Raw genomic sequence first — 19,352 nt, forward strand, 5'->3', positions numbered from 1 at the left:
CAGCCAAAAGTGAATGATTAAAGGCAAGGGTCTCGTATTTATGCCATCCCGAGAATAGGAATTATGGGTAATCGATAAACAACCAATCACGGCTCACTATGTAGATTCATGACCAATCACACCGCGACCGTTGTTTATATATTTAGCCGTCCGATAGCATTTTTCACGAGCTTAGATATTATGGGATTATCAATTCGGAGAATCTACTACCGGTACCGTCGAACATCATAAGGAAAAAGTCATTTATAAGTCGAGAAAACAATCACAGATTTTTATCTGTCTCGGAAAATACGTTATTCTTGTTTCCTGCCGAGTTCCATCGCTGGTGGCGCACTATGTTCTACCTTACTTTACTTTAGAGTAGTGCGCCACAAACGGTGGGGGAAGGAAAACACACCACCCGTCATCCACGACGTTCTGGGTTGAGATAGTTTGTTCAAGTGTGTGATTAGCACTATTAAAATGGATGAATGGAATGGTGTAACAATAAGCAGTGTCACTCGTATCAGTAACATCTACTGAGTCAAATTAATCGTGAGAAAATAACTTGTTGATATGTCAGATAGTTCACATACCCTCTATCAGATAGTTGTTTAAAGTCACCCATTATGACTTCCAAATGTGTTAGAATCGTAATTGTAAAATTGTGTTTGTATTGCCATTGGACAACATGTGTCACGTGTAACAACGAAAATCTGTCATTGGCTTGAAATAGTGACATCGATTATGTGTGCATAGCGACGGTTGCAAATTTATGTCTGTACGACGACCACTGAATTGTCACTAGAGGGCGTATATTGACAATAACAACGATATTCTCTACCGTATGTCACAGTTCCTTTATCGTTTACATAATCATGGAACTACCCAGACAGATTCTACCATAGAGGACCTTTTCACACCCGTTAGAGAAAGAATGTAACCATATGGCGACGTTCCAATGACAGACATATATGCTATTGTTTTCGAAGAATTACCTTGACGCGTAACGTTGAAACTATGTGTGACTAACACTAACAGTCATTCCGTATTTTGACGACTAATTCATACAAAGGGATGAAATAGGTGCACGTGTGAACGATTCCAGATGCAACTGTATTTACGGACCGGAAAAGACACACATGTGTTACGAGTTCCTGACGTGTTGTAGAAATGGTATTGTCTAGGTGGTAGTAATGGCACACTATCTTGTGCCTAGGCATGGTCCTATAAGTAAAAGCTAGGACTGTGTTTTCTTTTAGTAATGATGGTGTAATTGAATTTTATTTTCGACACTTTTAATAAACTTTACTTACTTACTTTATATTATTACCTATCGGATGAGCCAGGAGAGTCTCAACAACTAGCCTGAAGTACAGTTTTCTGGGAATTTTCGGCCTTTGTTTTCACCACGATTACTAACAAAATTTTCTTTTTAGTAACCGTGTTTTCACCATTGATGGTTGCCAGGCGATGAAAATGCCCGGATGTCCACCCGAGAATTGTTTCTTCTTGGGATCTGTATTAAAACCTTAACTATAACAAAGCATCATGTATCCGTGCCCGCAAAACTCAACTGCAGATACGCTTTTGAGGTACCCGTAAATAAATGGGATTTTTGATCCCGGTTACCAGGCAACTAATACGGATGAATGGGCTAAAGATTATGTTTTTATTTATGGAAATGACGTACAACACAGTTCTACATCGCTCACAAAGGGACTCCGACGATCAGTTGGCTCAACGAATTTTGTTGAAAACTGAAAGTGAACAATCCGTCAAAATAAACGCCAATGGGGAGCATTTATATAGCGTTTAATCTTGCGGGACGATCGTCATCTTCGGAGACGGGTCGTTCAACAGCTGAATACGGCGAAATTTGTCTGAAAGGTAAATATAGACAGTGATGAATATATTTATACAGCGGTAAACCAAACTGCCGACTAGTTAAATGTTGCCCTAAAATTTGACAAAATACATTTATGAACACTGTGTGTGTATATTGAATTGAATTGGTTCAATTTGCATGTTGATGGATTTCAACCAATTCATGGGTATGAATGGTGGGCCAAATGCATTGTGGTGGTATTATTGTATCTTCCGACTACAGATGCCTCTGTTTCACAGTCGAGGTAATTTCGCTATTGTCACCGATAAGTACAATCTACGAAAACATGTAAAATATAAATAGAACTCATTGTTTCTCTTCCAAATTCGTGAAATTACAACCTAGTTAAAAGGCTCAAACATCTAAATAGTGAATTTAAATAGTGAAAATAAATGATTTCACGGTATTTCACATGTTCTTTGTTCAACAACTACTAGTAGCTCATTCTCATTTATTTGTCTGTATGTCTGTCTGTCAGAAAGTGGTGCATTTTTATGAAATATTTACGAGGGGCTGCCCTTGAGTAAATTACCAACACATTAGATGTCATGGAAACAGTCATTTTATAAGTCATCTCTGTGATTGTCAGGTTACTAGAAAAAGTTATGAACGATTTTTCATAAATTTTTGAGGGGATTGTCCTTGAGATGAATGATATATTTTTTGAGATATCTAATAATGGCTACCAGGAAACAAGATTTGTTAGAGGAATTCTTCAACTTAATTAAAACAGTTAACAAAGAGTTGTCATGAAATTTTCAGTTATGGGGGCGCCTTCAAACAAGGACAAATCCATAGTATATTTGAGAGATGCGGATGTGGTCACCGTGCAGACAGGAATTATTACAGCTAGTTTTCAGCCTATTTATAAAGTGTAGTTAAAATAATACTGCATACTTAATACCATAGTTCTTGTTTCGTTGCAGAGAGGCGCCTGAAATATTTATTTTTATGGTAAATTTTGTCAGCACGCTCGAAGTTCCACTATGGTGCGGGTCCGAAAATTGAATTTATCTCGCTGTATTGTTTCACTGGGTGTTATCGTTTCCCTGTTTCTTATCTGTAAATGCATAGATCCTATTTGGTATGATGGGAAAATGTATGTATATCCCAATATTTCTTTTTTTAACAACAGTTTTTATTATACATTGCTTTACATGTTGTTTTTGTTTACCAGGAGTCAGCTTGTTCATTTCCATATATTAAAGAGGAAGTCAAGCCAAACAACATAATGCTTCCCAAGGAAATAGCTCCACAAATGTAGGAGAATGCAATTTAGAGTTTTTGGATATCACTTTTTATTCTCTAGATATTCGACTTTTCGCCAATATTATGTAGTCCGCCACCTTGAATTGATTCTCCAGCAAAGGAATATGGGTAAAGTGTGACATCATATCCACTGAAAAATGGTTTCATCTATTACGTGAGAAATACTGATGCGAATTTTCGGTGTGCGTATGACTCATGCATATCATTATATTAATATAAATTAATATAATGTTACAGATACACATAAAGTGAAGATATTGCCACAAACGTAAAAAAATAAAAATCATTATTGTAGTCGTTAAAAATAGAATGACACTTTTTAGTCCCTTTTTTGTGGTCAACAGGTTATATATCAATCTGATTAAAATCGGATGAATTGTACGACGTGTATTTTATTTTACATATTTATTTCACTTTTACTATTTTTTAAAAAATATTTTGTATTTTTTTGTGGTTTTTGTTACGTACTTGTGATTCGGTATATTTTTAACTATCGCCACGTACATCTGAACCAATGCCTATGTAACGAGATTTCAACGAGACCTCCTCTGACTGGTTTAGTCAACGAATCACAGACTCCTTCTATGACACACCTAATGACGTCACCGGTCAGAGAACACACTCAAATAAAATGCGAGGTCTTCACTAGACTGCACATCCACTCAATAATACGCAATACACGGTATCAATAAGGTAAGGTTGCAGGATTTAGCCACATAGACAGTCCGACCAACCATTTATTTGTACTCTACAAAAACGCCATAAGGAAACTACTTAAGTTCGCATTACTGAAAAGTTAGTAATAAACTTGAAAATGAAAATTAACTGAAACAAAATGCATATTCCCCCTTTGTTTGGCACACAGCCGCCCAGAAAAAACCAGAGATAAAAACCCCTTATTGAGGAAAAATACAGCTGGAAACCTGTACCCGTAGCCTTGTCATGTGTGCCAGAGGGTGGATGTCGGGTTTCATCCAATATGCTAAATTAGACTTAATAAATAAAAAAAATATATTTATGCACGACTGAACTGTGGCTAGTCCAGCATAGAATAATTACTCACCGCAGACTTCTGCTTTTTATACGTACAAATCACGTGATTAACATAAAAGCCAACGATTGGCTGTTATCATCATGTGAAGACAATAGTTTCCCGCTATACTGGCGAACCGCGGGAAACTTTATGTCTTCACTAGACTGCACATCCACTCAATAATACGCAATACACGGTATCAATAAGGTAAGGTTGCAGGATTTAGCCACATAGAATAATAAAAGAACGGGAAAAGGGGAGTTTGTAACAGATTTACAATCCCAAATTCTTCGACACTGCCAAACGGCTGGTGAGCGAGTCCATCATATACCCATCCAAAGCTGACTCTGACCTCCAACGGCCAAGGCGCTTCCAGCACCTATCACCAACCCCCGCATTGGCGGCAGCTGTAGCACCTCCCGATCGCAAGGAGTGCAACACAAAGGACAAATTCGCCCCTCCAACCTCTTTAAGACGACACACTATAGTTTCTCTAGCCCTGGTGTAACTAAGCTTTTTATTGTGTTTAACAAATGCACATTTAACTCCTGACCTAACCATGGGCCTAAACAAAAACAATGAATTACTCAAATCAATCGATGCTGCTTTTACGTATCTCCGTAACATCGACACTGGGCATGCTACCGAATCAATTGTTGCAACAACTACAGAATTGCCCTCACGATACTGGTCAGTTTTACTGCGAGTAATATTTATAGCAATGTGGCTGTCAAAAACTGACATCGCAACAACGCAACGAACTTACTTCGTCAAACCTGAGAAAGGCAGAAAAGCATAATAAAATCATAGTTAAATCACGTAATATTAGCATATCTGAACACCCTACCCACTTAATACAAAGCTTACGTAATAAGTCCGCAGACACCGGATCCTTTCTCACCCTATCCATACGTTGGTTACGCTTAGTTGTTTCAATAAGGCTGACTACAAAAGGATGAATCGTAGGATCAGCATGCCCACCTGTAACATGGGCCCACTTAATTGCATAAATACAGCCCAAAATAACCCCGGCAGAGGCATTACTTTCTAAAAGGTGTGTGATGAATAAAGAAACATGAACAGCGTTCGCTGGCAATGCCAACTCATCCTTATCCTCGATAAAAGTCCGCCACTTTTGAAAGTAGAAAAAATACTTCTTCGTTGTATTGTCACTGCGGGACATCAAAAAATAACTGGGTAACTGTGAAGATAACCGGGTCAGCTCCGAATGCATTGTTGACGAGCTTGCACCAATTTCCCGTGTTACAGATGTGGATAAATTTAAACCTGCAAAAAAACACAGTCAAATGAGTTTCAACTCATACCATTGCATCATGGTTTACATTGATTACTCAAAGTGTATACGTAGAGCTACCAAATCAAAATGTAGCGTCCCGCCACTAAAAATACCCATATGGCGCTTCGAACCATGTACCACATTAAAACGTGGAAGTACCTTACTGGCACGTACAAAATACGCGAAAATCGCCCCCACTGGGACAAATAATTGGCCAAAATGCAGCAGAGTGCCAACACGGTATCAGCAATGTACCAATAGCAGTATAATTTTCCATTTTCTTTATTACTTGTGTTACAAGCTTTGGAGGGGGAACCAGCCAGTTATTTTCACCTTTCCATGTTTGCGAAAATGCATCAATAGCTTCAGTGCCTGGACACCACCACTTAGAATTAAACCTTACACATTTCTTACTGAAGTTGGAAGCAAATCTATCAATAGAATGAGGACCCCACATGGAATCCAGTTCATTATATATACTTACATTGATACTGCAATCATCACTATCAATAGTTTTAGTAAGCCTATCTGCTTTAACATTCTGCCCCCTTGGCACCCATTCCGGAACTACATGCGACCCATTTGTTCGCAAACGTCAGCAATACTCAATGCTACCTCTTGCAGCTCGGGTATCTTACTGCCGCCTTGCAGTATTCTAACCACATTCTGGTTATCTGTGCGCACCAGCACATTAAGCCCGACAAGGCCTGCACTGTTACCCAGTAACATGCGACGAACTGCCTCGAGTTCTCTCCACGTGGAGCTCTTGATGCTTTCAGCATCAGACCATCTACCAATGGTTTCATGCCCATCCAGGCCAACAATATATCCACCATAACCACTGGCGGATGCATCAGTATACATAATACTAGTACATCGTCTAACGTCAACTAGCGACGTGCCAATAACTATTTCTATATTGTTCAACCAAAACCACCGCTCCCTTAATGCCAAATTGTCAATTTCAACCACAGAATTCCAACTCGCACGTTTTGCTAAACAAGCAAACCAAAATCGTGTGCGTAATCGCACAGTCGAGCCCACACCGGCATGCATAGAGACAATATGGCCAATAACTGCTGCCAGTGCTTTCGCGTTGCATGTACATTTCCCCGATAAACATGCATTAATAATCTCACACAATACACATTTCAGCCTCGTTACTCTGTCAGCGGATACATAAATCGTACCCTCCTTCATCTCTAATTGATGACCTAACCAAGCTACTGTTAAGCTAGGCGACCATTTACACTTATCAGTTGCTAACAAAAATCCATATTTAACCAGATCCAAACGCACCTGCTTACTCACAATACAGGCCTTCCCGAGGCCAGGGGCGCCACCTATGCCATCATCAAGAAACATGACAACTTTGATGCCTTGGGAGCGCCACCAGGCGACCATAACCCTACCAATTTTAGTGAATAGATACGGCGCCGTGGAAATACCAAAAGCCAGCACGGAAAATACAAAATATTTACTCACGCTACCAAACTTCCAAGAAAATCCAAGATACCCATGATGACCCTGATAAATCTCGATATGATGGTACGCAGATTTCAAGTCAAATGTGAATAAATAATCGTTACAGACAAATAACCTCCTTGCTATTGAAATATCCTCACAACAGAATTTATACTTGAACAAATGCAAATTTATGTGCCTGCAGTCCAAAACCAGTCTGCGCTTACCGTCTCGATTACATGCTACTGTTAAAGGATTGATAACATGTGGAGGGAGTGAAACTTCCCTTATACAACCCTTACTGAGCAACTTGTGAATCTCATTCACTACAAACTCAGAATTATTAACTGCTGATTTATTGTTGGGCAAATTCGCTGTTGGCGGAGTCGTAATAAAGGGTAACCTGTACCCATTACTAATAACATCCAAAACATAGGAATTAGCCCCTGTTAGCCTCCAAAATGTTATTGCCCCCTTGAGCCTACCAACCGGAGAGACCAAATTATCTGATACATATTCTGACGTATCGGATACAGTGACGTACTCGCCATCAATAAACGAAGCTAAATTCAAACTCGGTGCACTAAAACCCCAACCTGAAAAACGGCCAACATCACTACAAAACACTGACCCAGATTGCACTGCATAATTACAGTATGGAATGTCACTTATCTTATTTGCGTGCTGTCATTCTCTGACCACTCCCCTTGCGACTGAATCGATGTACACTCATTCCTCCAATGGCCCAATTTTCCGCATGATCCCGGCTTCAGCGCACTGCCATTACTAGGTGTATTTGTACGGGATGGGATACCACGGTGTTGAGAGGCCTGTCCGTCTTGGTTTGATGCGCATGCGTTGTATGGATTGAACCGTTGACTGTACCAACTTTTCTTCCTTTTTTTTCGACACTTGCTCCTTTTGCTTACGGCTGGCCCTCGAAACCGCTTTCCAAATTCGCTTTTCGTCATTGAATTGTTCCTCGCAAGATTTCTTTTGAAACGTAGGAAATTGAGAACATTTCAACTCCTTCCAAGATGCCCGCTGCTCCTGAGTGAAAACTTGCTGGGTTGCTGTGATATTTGTAGTTAAGTCATCCAAACGGGTGGACATCATTGCTTCCATATCTTTCAAAAGCTTGGCACTGCTTTCGCCAACTGACTTGGCAACCTGGTCCTGGATTAGCGCGGCAATATTCACGGTTTGTTGGAACGCCATGATAAAAAATATATTTATGCACGACTGAACTGTGGCTAGTCCAGCATAGAATAATTGCTCACCGCAGACTTCTGCTTTTTATACGTACAAATCACGTGATTAACATAAAGCCAACGATTGGCTGTTATCATCATGTGAAGACAATAGTTTCCCGCTATACTGGCGAACCGCGGGAAACTTTATTTATATTGATGTTAGCAATGAACGATCAGGAAAACACGGCTTTTCGGTAAGTTTATCATTGTCAAATGCAACCATAGTCATCTATGATTTTTGTGTTTATATTGTGGATTAAATTGTTTATGTCGTTATTTTGCGTAGTTATTCCGGGAGTGACGATTTCTTTCCCACTGGTTCGACCGAACACCGGTTCTTTTTCCAGTCACTTACCCTAGAGACGGGTGATGTTTTGTTGACGATCGTGTCAAAATCGTCTACGGTATTGAAGCCGTAGCTATAAATATTCATCAAAATGTATCAACATTTTGTATAATAACTCGTTATTAAAGTAATTGAGCTGATTTGCACTGGAATAAAATATTTTTTATTTGGAACACATCGCAATTAATAAGGAAATATTTTTTGCTCCAATATTCGGCGTGGACGCCGTGCGCCGGTGACCGTTATACAATTAATTTAAAATTAGTTTGCATTGTTTTCTATAGCTGTTTACATTGTTCTAATTATTATGATTTACTTATTTGTTGTTTTCATTCTATATAATTGTGTTCAGTGTTTGGTGTAATGTTGAAGCGATGACTGAATAAACGAGCCCTGGTTGGCGAAGATGCACCAGGAAGTGTACACATTTGTTGAAAATATTCAATGTAATGACAAAAATTGTAAAATGCTGTGAAATCTCTTTTGTAAATAAACAATGTAGTAGTAATTTTCTTAATAATAAGTTAATTTATTGGGCTGTACATGGATTGGTGGTCTAAATATAATATACAGGACGATTGCCCGTAGAGTATTGCGACACTGAAAAGTATGAATTACAAAATAATTCACTTGACACGTTCTCGTACCTCATCTACACTTGATATTATCCTCGCCACCGATATTTTTCGACGTGGTAGTGGTGTGAAATGTTGAAATAAAACAGTTTAATGACGAAATGAAATGAACTGAAATGAACTATTACTACTATTGTATAACCATGTTTGGAACCGGTACATATATGCTACCATGTTCTAAACTTTCATCCCATTTGAAGTTCAACTTTTGAAGTTATAGATGAAATCATTTTCACAATTTCTGGCAACAGTGGAGATGATATACTTTACCCATAATCCTTTGCTGAAGAACAAATATGGTGGACTATTTAAATACTGGTGAAAAGTTGAATATATAGAGAATGAAAAGTGTTATAAATAAACTGTAAATTACATGTCTTTACATTAACCGAGCTCTTTTATCGGGGAGTACTATGTTGTTAACCTTGACTTTTCTATAACGGTGTTCTCTACACGCCATTTCGAAAACAGCAGGTCTGTCGTAGAACGTGTATCGGCTAGTCCCCGGTGTTAAATGTTAAATAATTACTTGCATTCAGTTGTTTCAAATCGTACATTTTACTTTTTTGACAGAAACTATACTGATGTGAATAACGAAAAAGATACCTGCAATCCACAGCAACAAATAGTGTTCATCAAGACACACAAAACTGCGAGTTCATCCACTGCAACTATCATACAAAGATACGGATATACGAGAGGACTATTATATGCGATACCAAAATCATTCTATAAAACTCATTTATTTTCCACTACAAAATTGTTCAATGTCGATATGGTATACAAATATTCAAAATCAAAATCATTTAACATTATCGCAGGCCACCTTCGTCACAATCACAATGAACTTGAAAAACTCGTACATGGTGCAAAGTTCGTCACCATATTACGAGAACCTGTCGCTAAATTCGAATCCACTTTCGGTTATTACGAGGTAGCGAAGCATTTGAATTTAGACAAGTATGCGAATCCACTACAAGAGTTCATGTCGAACCCCGATTCCTACTATAATGAAAACAAGTTCCTAATGAAGGAACAACTTCGTAATGGTATGGCATTCAGTCTGGGGTTGCCACAAAATATATATAAAAATAACACTCAATATATTCAACAGAATATCCATCGTTTAGATGCAGAACTTGATCTAGTATTGCTGTCGGAATATTATGACGAATCACTATTACTCCTCAAGAAGTCATTTTGCTGGCAATGGCATGATATACTATATATTCGGAAAGGACAACGCAGCAGCAGCCATAGACACATTATTACTAGCTCAATGGTAACTCGTATACAAGAATGGAACATTGTGGATGTCATGTTATACGACCATTTTAATAGGACATTTTGGCGGAAGATCAGCGAATATGGACCTCATTTTCAGAACGATTTGGCCGAATTTCGTAAACGACAGGGACAGTTTTACGATGATTGTGTAAGCTCGTCAATGTCGTATTCCGATAGAAGGGCAGTAAACCCAACAATGAAAAGAGGTGCTTCCAAATATTGTGAAGTTACATTTTATTCAAGTTCCAAGTTCACATTTAAATTCTTTGTTCAGCAGACACTGGGATTTTTTCACATATAATCGGTGTACCTCTCACCTTCCACTGTTCACAGGTTTACAAATTCTGATTTTTAGACGACAATTAATGTAATCCCGAACTGTGTATGACAACAACGTATATGACATGTCCCAATGGTCAAGTTTCACGGCACAAAATAACCACTGACATGTTGGATACCGTATTTGCTCTGTTAGTAGTGCATACGCTTCTATGTATGAAATAAAGTAGTTATCGCGTCACACCAAATACTACCACTATACCTGGCAAATCTCCAGTTTCTCACCTTTCCGACAGAAGACAATGACATTTGGGAGATGCAATTAAATTAGATAATTAATTCAGCTGTCGGAGAGCTGTGAAGTTATGCCTTCATTTGCAAGTTTCATCAGTGACAAAGTTTGTAAGGATATTTTTTACCTGTTTACTTCGTCGGTTGCCAATTCCAACTGATGGGAGTTGTCAGATGTCCTACCTTAAATTTTGATAGATTTAGTTTGATGTTGCAAGACTCAAGGTTAGCGTATTTGCTCTGATAGTGTGTCGCCAGCTCACCAGCCTCGGTCTCTAAAGGCAAGCGTAATCACAAGGAAGATAAGGCTAGTGATTTATCAACTATCTCCTTGTGAGATATACCTTAAACTTTTAAATTAGCTACATCTCCAATTAGCGAAATTACAGATTAACTATATTAACTAGCTAATAACTAACATGATTTACAGTAAAAGTCTCAGAAATCTATGAAGCCACAAATGTGTTAGATAAAATTATCGTTTTTTTTTATTGCTTTAAGGAATTCAATGATCGCCAAAACAAAGAAAACCCCCGATCACGGGCGATTACGGCATATGGCCAACCCGTGCTTACACTGAGGGTTAGAAAGCTCAAATATCGTGGGATCAGGGGCGAGTTCAAGGTGCGTGATCTTTTAGCTGTGAAAAGTGAAACAGTGAAAAGGGTACGAAATTTTGAACTTTTAAAACGTAATATACTGCGTCATTTGCCATTGGTCAAGAAAGACCCTAAAGACAAATTGAACTTGTAAACTTCTGATCTAGTGCGATTTTCACTAAAGTTCAGAATAAATCTTAAACGCTCTGTAATGGAACGGACGCGCTCTAACGGAATGGCTCGAGCTAGGTCTATTCGGAGATTTCTGGTCGCCTTGAATTCAGGCATAAGATGTACGAGCTTCCCTTCATTGATAATTTAGCAGTCTTTCAGGCCCCATCTCATTAGGACTAAGAACTGAGATCTAACAAACCACCTTCCCCTATATGCAATGCACCCCATGTATGAAACCGACAAGGAGAGTGGGCAGCAGACCCTGTGTGTGCGAGTGAACACTGGGGTTCAGTGTACTCAGGTTCATAGATTTACTCGCCACACAGGGGGAAAGCACAGTAGCCAGTGAGTTGTACCACACTTTCCAGATTGGTTTTGGAGATGATATCTGTGCGTAGCCGTTATACTATTTCGGAATAATAACCTTTTGATCAAGGTGTTATAATTCTGGACAAAGCCCTCCCTTACTAGTGAAAGCAATTCTGCCCATCGGACATCCTAAACATAGAACCTTCTGAACATAGAACCTTCTCAACATTGGAACTTCTGAACATATCGCTCATTTGGATACTGACTGTGTTTAGGTGTGCAATATAAAGCCGCAAAAAATGTTTTTGATAATATTTTTGCACTAAGGAAACCATAAAATGGTTTCATATTCATTTGAACTAACATACATTGTATTATATCAGCACGGTGGCTATACCCACCTTTGAAGGAATAGTTTAAAGCAGCATTAGCTGTAACCATTGATTATTTTTCAAATCATTTCATGTGTCATTAGTGCCAACTCAAAACGGCCATTGCCGAAATGTGAACACTTAAAGTAGCATATACGCTACATACCGACATTGTACATTTAATCACTTGCAAGTGAAAAAAGATGTCCACGGTCTGCAGAGGGCGTCATCTATTAAAATCAAGTCTTGTCAAGTGAACCTCAGTTACGTTACGACACAAGATACCAGGGCTCTGGCAGAAATGTTAAATATGTAGCAATCTTGTCGGAGATTCGTAATATATATTTGTATTCATTTAATATTACTAATAATTATAACTATTATTCTCATTTGTATGTCATTTCTTTATAATAGTTAATTTGTTTATCTATTCGTATGAAAAATTCATCTGAATAACTCTTGACCAATGAGAATTATATAATTTCAGCCACAGTCCTGTGTTTCAGCCAATGGCCGCACAATTTTCTCATTCGCCGCCTACATGTTTTCTCCCACATTCATAAAGCACATGAATAACGTGCTAGTTTCAGAGATTCGCGACTCCTTTTTCATGTGTAAGTTGTTAATGTGTCAGTTAGTTAAACAATAAACCATACATTGCATCCACATTTTGACTGTTGTTATATTCTGTCATCGAATACCAAAAGTGCGCACTACTCTGCTTACATATCTTAAGAGGCTGAGCCTTCCTCTAAGTCTCTCACTGATGATTTTATGTGGTATTTTCCATAATAATAATATGCATTGTGTGTCAAATGATCATTAGCCTTGTGCATGGGCACTTTGCCGATACAGTTGTGTCTAAAACACTACTTAGGTAATATTTGGTCATTTTTATGTGGTTATATTTAAACAAACAAAAACACTATTGTCGCAATAACAGTGCATGTCTTCTTATTTTGTCTGGCGTTTGGTGGCACAGTTTCACGGAAACAGCCGACTGCGGCTGGGAAGTGTGGCGACAACTCGATTTTACTTATTTTATTATTATTTTGTTATAAACGACATCCTTACAATAATATTATCAAAAATATGAAGAAAAATACATTCAAATATATATTCGGACAGAGGACCCAGGCACTGACTCCAGAAGTGTATGTACTGTCGCCATTTGCATGTCCTTGTTTTCTAAGGTCTACGATTTGATACACAAAATATGACACCATGCGAGTATGTGACCACGATGATTTATGTACTGTTTATGCTGTTCTATTGTCTGAACAGTTTGGAAAGTGTGGGTGTGTACATGAAATGTCATGTAAACCTGTGACCAGTGGAAGGTACACCGATTATATGTGAACAAATCCCAGTGTCTGCTGAACGAAGAATTTAAATGTGAACTTGGAACTTGAATAAAATGTAACTTCACAATATTTGGAAGCACCTCTTTTCATTGTTGGCTTTACTGCCCTTCTATCGGAATACGACATTGAGGAGCTTACACAATCATCGTAAAACTGCCCCTGTTGTTTACGAAATTCGGCCAAATCGCTCTGAAAATGAGGTCCATATTCGCTGATCTTCCGCCAAAATGTCCTATTAAAATGGTCGTATAACATGACATCCACAATGTTCCATTCTTTTATACGAGTTACCATTGAGCTAGTAATATTGTGTCTATGGCTGCTGCTGCGTTGTCCTTTCCGAATATATATCATGCAATTGCCAGCAAAATAACTTCTTGAGGAGTAATAGTGATTCGTCATAATATTCCGCCAGCAATACTAGGTCAAGTTCTGCATCTAAACGATGGATATTCTGTTGAATATATTGAGTGTTATTTTTATATATATTTTGTGGCAACCCCAGACTGAATGCCATGCCATTACGAAGTTGTTCCTTCATTAGGAACTTGTTCTCATTATAGTAGGAATCGGGGTTCGACATGAACTCTTGTAGTGGATTCGCATACTTGTCTAGATTCAAATGCTTCGCTACTTCGTAATAACCGAAAGTGGATTCGAATTTAGCGACAGGTTCTCGTAATATGGTGACGAACTTTGCACCATGTATGAGTTTTTCAAGTTCATTGTGATTGTGACGAAGGTGGCCTGCGATAATGTTAAATGGTTTTGATTTTGAATATTTGTATACCATATCGACATTGAACAATTTTGTAGTAGAAAATAAATGAGTTTTATAGATTGATTTTGGTATCGCATATAATAGTCCTCTCGTATATCCGTATCTTTGTATGATAGTTGCAGTGGTTGAACTCGCAGTTTTGTGTGTCTTGATGAACACTATTTGTTGCTGTGGATTGCAGGTAACATATTCGTTGTACATACCAGTATAATTTCTGTCAAAAAAAGAATATATTCATGAATTGTATCGTTCAAAAAACAAAACAAAAACTGTTTTACTCCTTACTCGATGACCGTTGATAAAAACACAATACAAGTAATTATTTGACTCATGAACATGTTGTATGAGAATTGCATGCATTATTATTTCAAAATTATGGCAGAATACAATGGCAGAACTGGATCGGTCGGTGTTGGTGAATAGTTGCGTTCATTCCTCCCTCGTATATAAAATTAACAATCATATAAACATATATGTTTATGCCGAGAGTCTCTGGCTGAGATATTTAATGAGAAAAAGAATATATCGCTGTGTATAGGAAAGCAAACTCTAGCAATGCTGAGTTTGAAAAAAATACTGTGTATCAGTGCGACATTTCAATCACACTGGTGATCTTGTTGTAACTCAAGTCTTTATCTACACCAACTCATTAATGTTCCAAAGTACTACGAGTACAATATACCTCAATTATTTTAAATATAATTCCATGCAGTACAAATACAGAGGTCATTTCCCTACCTATGCAGTGTTCGAAAATGTGCTAACTAAAACGAATTCTCACTCAATATAGAAGTTACAAGAATTATAAGCCTGAAATTGCAAATCAGATTTGTTTGAAAAGGTGTGGTGTTACGATGTTAAAAAAGTATATGACCAGTGTTATACTTTGTTTAATGACGTATGCACTCAACATGTAATTACATTGTATAAACATGAATACAAAACCATGGATTACATCAGCTATCCAAAGGTCAATTAAAACACAACATAAACTTTTGATAAAACAAATTATAGTGCAGAAGATTTTACTAAATTCAAACACTACAAGAATACTCTCATAAATGTACTCAGAAAAGTTTTAAATTGTGTTATTGAAGTCAATTCATTAAACATCATAATGAAAGCTTGAGAGGTCATCAGCGAACCCATTGGTAGTGCACGGAAAATAAGAGTCGCCATAGTGCCAGACACTGCTTGTACTTGTTATAAACATGGAACTATAAACCCCTTATAGTTCCATGTTATAAACTACCTTATAGTTCCATGTTATAAACTACCTATGTGATGACCTTATTGTCCCACGGATGAATGCACCAGTTGGTCAATGTGTCTCGCGCTAAATTATAGTAATTGTCTCAATAGAAATTGAAGCAACATTCAGAAAAAATCTCAGAGCAGTTCTTTTTCTTGATGAAAGTTAAATTTAATTTATATAACCTGATTTATTATTGGTAAATTATGTATTATTTCTTATATTATGTAAATAATATTGTGTTAATATTTTTATGTCAATGTCATTTAAAGGATCTGTCTCGAATAGCTTTTATCTGTTATATCAGATTCAGGTTACCCACAACTGTTTTATTTTTGTATTACAATTACTTTATTAATCATAGTAGTTCCTATGGTTAATAATCTTCAACTTCCACATTGCACTAAGAACATGCCGTGTTATATAAAATGCATTCACACTCATTTATACTCACCTAGAATTTTGATATCCGTACACTTCACCAACATACCAAATAGGGTCCATGGTTCCATAGACAAAGACCAGAATAACGATGACTCCTATAAGAGCAGTACAGCGGAATAACACCTTCTTGGACATAATGTTGTACGGCATGTCTCTGGTAGTAAGTCGTTACTTATACGTACGCAATGCCGAATAACTTCACTGTAACGGAACCACAGTGTTGGGTGTATTTATGAAAACATTCGCAATTCAAACCATACGTTCACGTAGTTAATGGGTGGTAGTCGTCGCGCCGCGCATGTATACATTGCTTTTCTCATAATCCAATGCGTTCTTCTCGTGAAAATCACGGGTGTGAGTTTTGACCTGGGCGCAACATGCAGTAATTGCCGCTGGTGACTCCTTCGATACCATCCAATAACCAAAGAAATAACCTATTAAAAGGTTGTATTTTGCTCAAGAATCAAAGTCGCCATTTTTGTTCATATGAGACTAATATATCGCGCATGCGTGGCGCGACGACCATCGCCCTTTAATACTGAGCAAAAATGAATATATAATATTTGAGTAAAGTTTAAACGCTCGAATGGTAGGTAAATATAAAGAAAGCATTTTACTGGCATGCATGTACGTTGCTGCGTTGTAGTATAGGACATATATTAAATGGACATGGTGGTCGTAATAACCACTTTTCCATGAACTAACGCAACAACAGCGTAATCATAAATAAACTATCTTTGTTAATGGAAGTATCCAAGGTTAAAGAACATGGGTGCCGTAAAATGGTAATATGATTGCAAATAATTTGACTTTCGTGGTTAGCTGGTATAAGACAAGCATGGTTGAGAATGAGTTACTGTTAGCGGGTGTTCTACTTGTCCATTGGTTGCTGTTTACCTTAATGTTTGACATTTTTGAAGTTGTGAATATGTAGTGTGTTTTTTTTTTATTTCTCGTCCGCTAAATAATATTGTTAGATAGGCATAGTGTGGTAAAACATGTTGTTTGTAATATGTCATTTGCATATAAAAGGATTACCACAGAGTGTGCAAATAACACTAGTTACAATTTTGTACTCGAAACTAATATGGCAATGCACGTTTTTTATTACAGCGAGTGCCATATAATAGCTGTTTTGCTAACAGTAGTAAATATTTTCCTGTATTTCATCGCGTGTATGGTTCAAACAAATATCAGGGAAAGAATGAGCAAATATCATCTACACCCAATAATTATAGACGGGATGTAACACGCCGACTCGAGTTCCATGTTTGTTCAATCTGCATTTCTATTCGACGCAAGAATTTGTGATATTCGTCATTTAGAGAAAGATCCAAACACCAATCATCGTACAGAACAATGGAAAACACATTTTTAAGTTCGGACCCGGCGATTCTAAAAATACATACTGTGCTTGGTATTTATTGTTACAGTAGTAATTTAGTCACTACGTACATACCAGTACGTAAATACTAGTAACACAATATTGTGACATGTTGGTACATGTATATTGTTTTCCTTACAATTAAATACGTGTGGCGTTTATTGTGACTTAAATTAACACACGTTATTAAGTCGTTATTACGAGTTGCAGCGTAATTTTATTATATTTTTCAATGACACTATTAAATCAATGTAAGTGTGGCTGGGATATTGGTATACAATATATTGTTTCCTGTAGATTGTTTTGGCCAAATTCCTCTCCGAGGTTAAAACGAGAATCTCCACATTCACAGACATGTACGCAGAGACGCACTGTGAAACCACAGAGAGCGCAGTTTCTATGAGCGATGGTGGTGGTGGTGGTGGTTGGTATCAACTACGAGTTCATGACACGGTCAGCCTCGCTCAACTGGTTCGTAACCCGTCTTGTGATCGGTTCTTGACAAATTCTAAACAGATCACGCCTTTAACTGTGTCACGATTTCTGTGTAACCGTTCATTGTTCGTAAATGTCAATTTGTGTAGTTTTTTTGACTCATTCTGCAGATATCGGTAAAATCACAGTTCCTCTATCACAGGGACTGTGGTAAAATATAGGTTAAGCTTTGAAGAACTTTGAAAGAGCAGCTAATATTCTTCAGGCTTGTACTTTTTTATATATTTTATTTGTCATTCTTTTCGTCGGTGAGCCGGCTGGATCCTTGATCCCTTGTCCATTTCTTACACTAGATACCATCCAATACAACCCCGCCGAGCTCATAGAGACTGCGTACAGTTGATTATAGTTCCTGGGTTCCTTGTGGTGAAACAAATAACTACACATTCAAAGACCTGTCCCAAAGACCCCCGGCAAAGACCACAGTCACTTGACACCTATACACCTCCACGACACATATAAAATACAAAATGTGTCGTGGAGGAGGTACGGACCTCCGATCGTTATAAAAGACTTGTTATAGGTAACAAGAAACTGTGGGTGAAACCATAGAACTACAAACCCCGTTCCATGGTGAACACAATCACATACCTGTACGCAACGTAAGTGTGTCAAGGGCACAGTGCAAACAGAGCTAGAAAACGGTCTCCCAATTTCCTGCTGTTCAACCCCAGACTCTTATCTAAACCCAGGTAGTATTCCGTTCAGCTCGTTGTCGTTTCCACAACAAAATGAGCAAGTAAGCAGCGGCGCGATGGTTACCAGCATTTAATAGCGACCAGAGATCTGTTTAGACGAGAATGGGGCAGATTCCCGAATTTCCGCCAGACGCATTTGCGCATGCGTAACCTACCAAGCAACGGGCGAGGATAGGAGGCATAGGACAACAATATGAAAAGTGAAAAGGACACCGGTAGACATACAACCCGGTTAAACAGTTTTTTTTTTAAAGATAGCGAAGTGAGTGTGGGTGGTTACAAACGAGGGCAGCAAGAAGAAATATTTAAGACAAGAGAAACGTGGATTTTCAGTTGAAAAAGGTGATCTTTCCTATAAATTAAGAAAATAGTGAGGGTTGTTACAAGTCGCTGTAAAGTTAAATTGAAGTAGTCACAACATTTGCACCACGACCACACACACAAACCCATTCACTAGCCC

General features: G+C 38.0%; 1 protein-coding gene, 1 long non-coding RNA gene and 1 pseudogene across 3 annotated transcripts; 1 reads left to right on the forward strand and 2 right to left on the reverse strand.

Moving 5' to 3' along the window:
• Nucleotides 1–1,632: 1,632 nt before the first annotated feature.
• LOC144355132 (uncharacterized) lies at nt 1,633–19,022 on the reverse strand. Of its 2 annotated transcripts, XR_013421147.2 has the most exons (3): nt 18,786–19,022; nt 16,326–16,516; nt 1,633–1,862 (listed from the first exon to the last, which is right to left on the reverse strand). It is a non-coding gene; the product is annotated as an uncharacterized LOC144355132 (long non-coding RNA). The 2 variants fall into 2 exon arrangements; XR_014931562.1 differs by lacking the exon at nt 18,786–19,022 and having other exon boundaries at nt 16,326–16,564.
• On the forward strand, nt 1,697–10,978 carry LOC144355117 (galactosylceramide sulfotransferase-like). The gene is made up of 3 exons (XM_085507734.1): nt 1,697–1,869; nt 2,794–2,966; nt 9,738–10,978. Exons 2-3 carry the CDS (start codon nt 2,854–2,856, stop codon nt 10,750–10,752), a joined length of 1,128 nt encoding a protein of 375 aa, XP_085363860.1. The 5' UTR covers nt 1,697–1,869; nt 2,794–2,853; the 3' UTR covers nt 10,753–10,978.
• LOC146734661 (uncharacterized) lies at nt 3,826–8,194 on the reverse strand (annotated as a pseudogene).
• Nucleotides 19,023–19,352: the final 330 nt, after the last annotated feature.

The sequence above is a fragment of the Saccoglossus kowalevskii genome, chromosome 14 (assembly GCF_978046115.1).
Source record: "Saccoglossus kowalevskii chromosome 14, keSacKowa6.1, whole genome shotgun sequence".
Lineage (NCBI taxonomy): Eukaryota > Metazoa > Hemichordata > Enteropneusta > Harrimaniidae > Saccoglossus > Saccoglossus kowalevskii.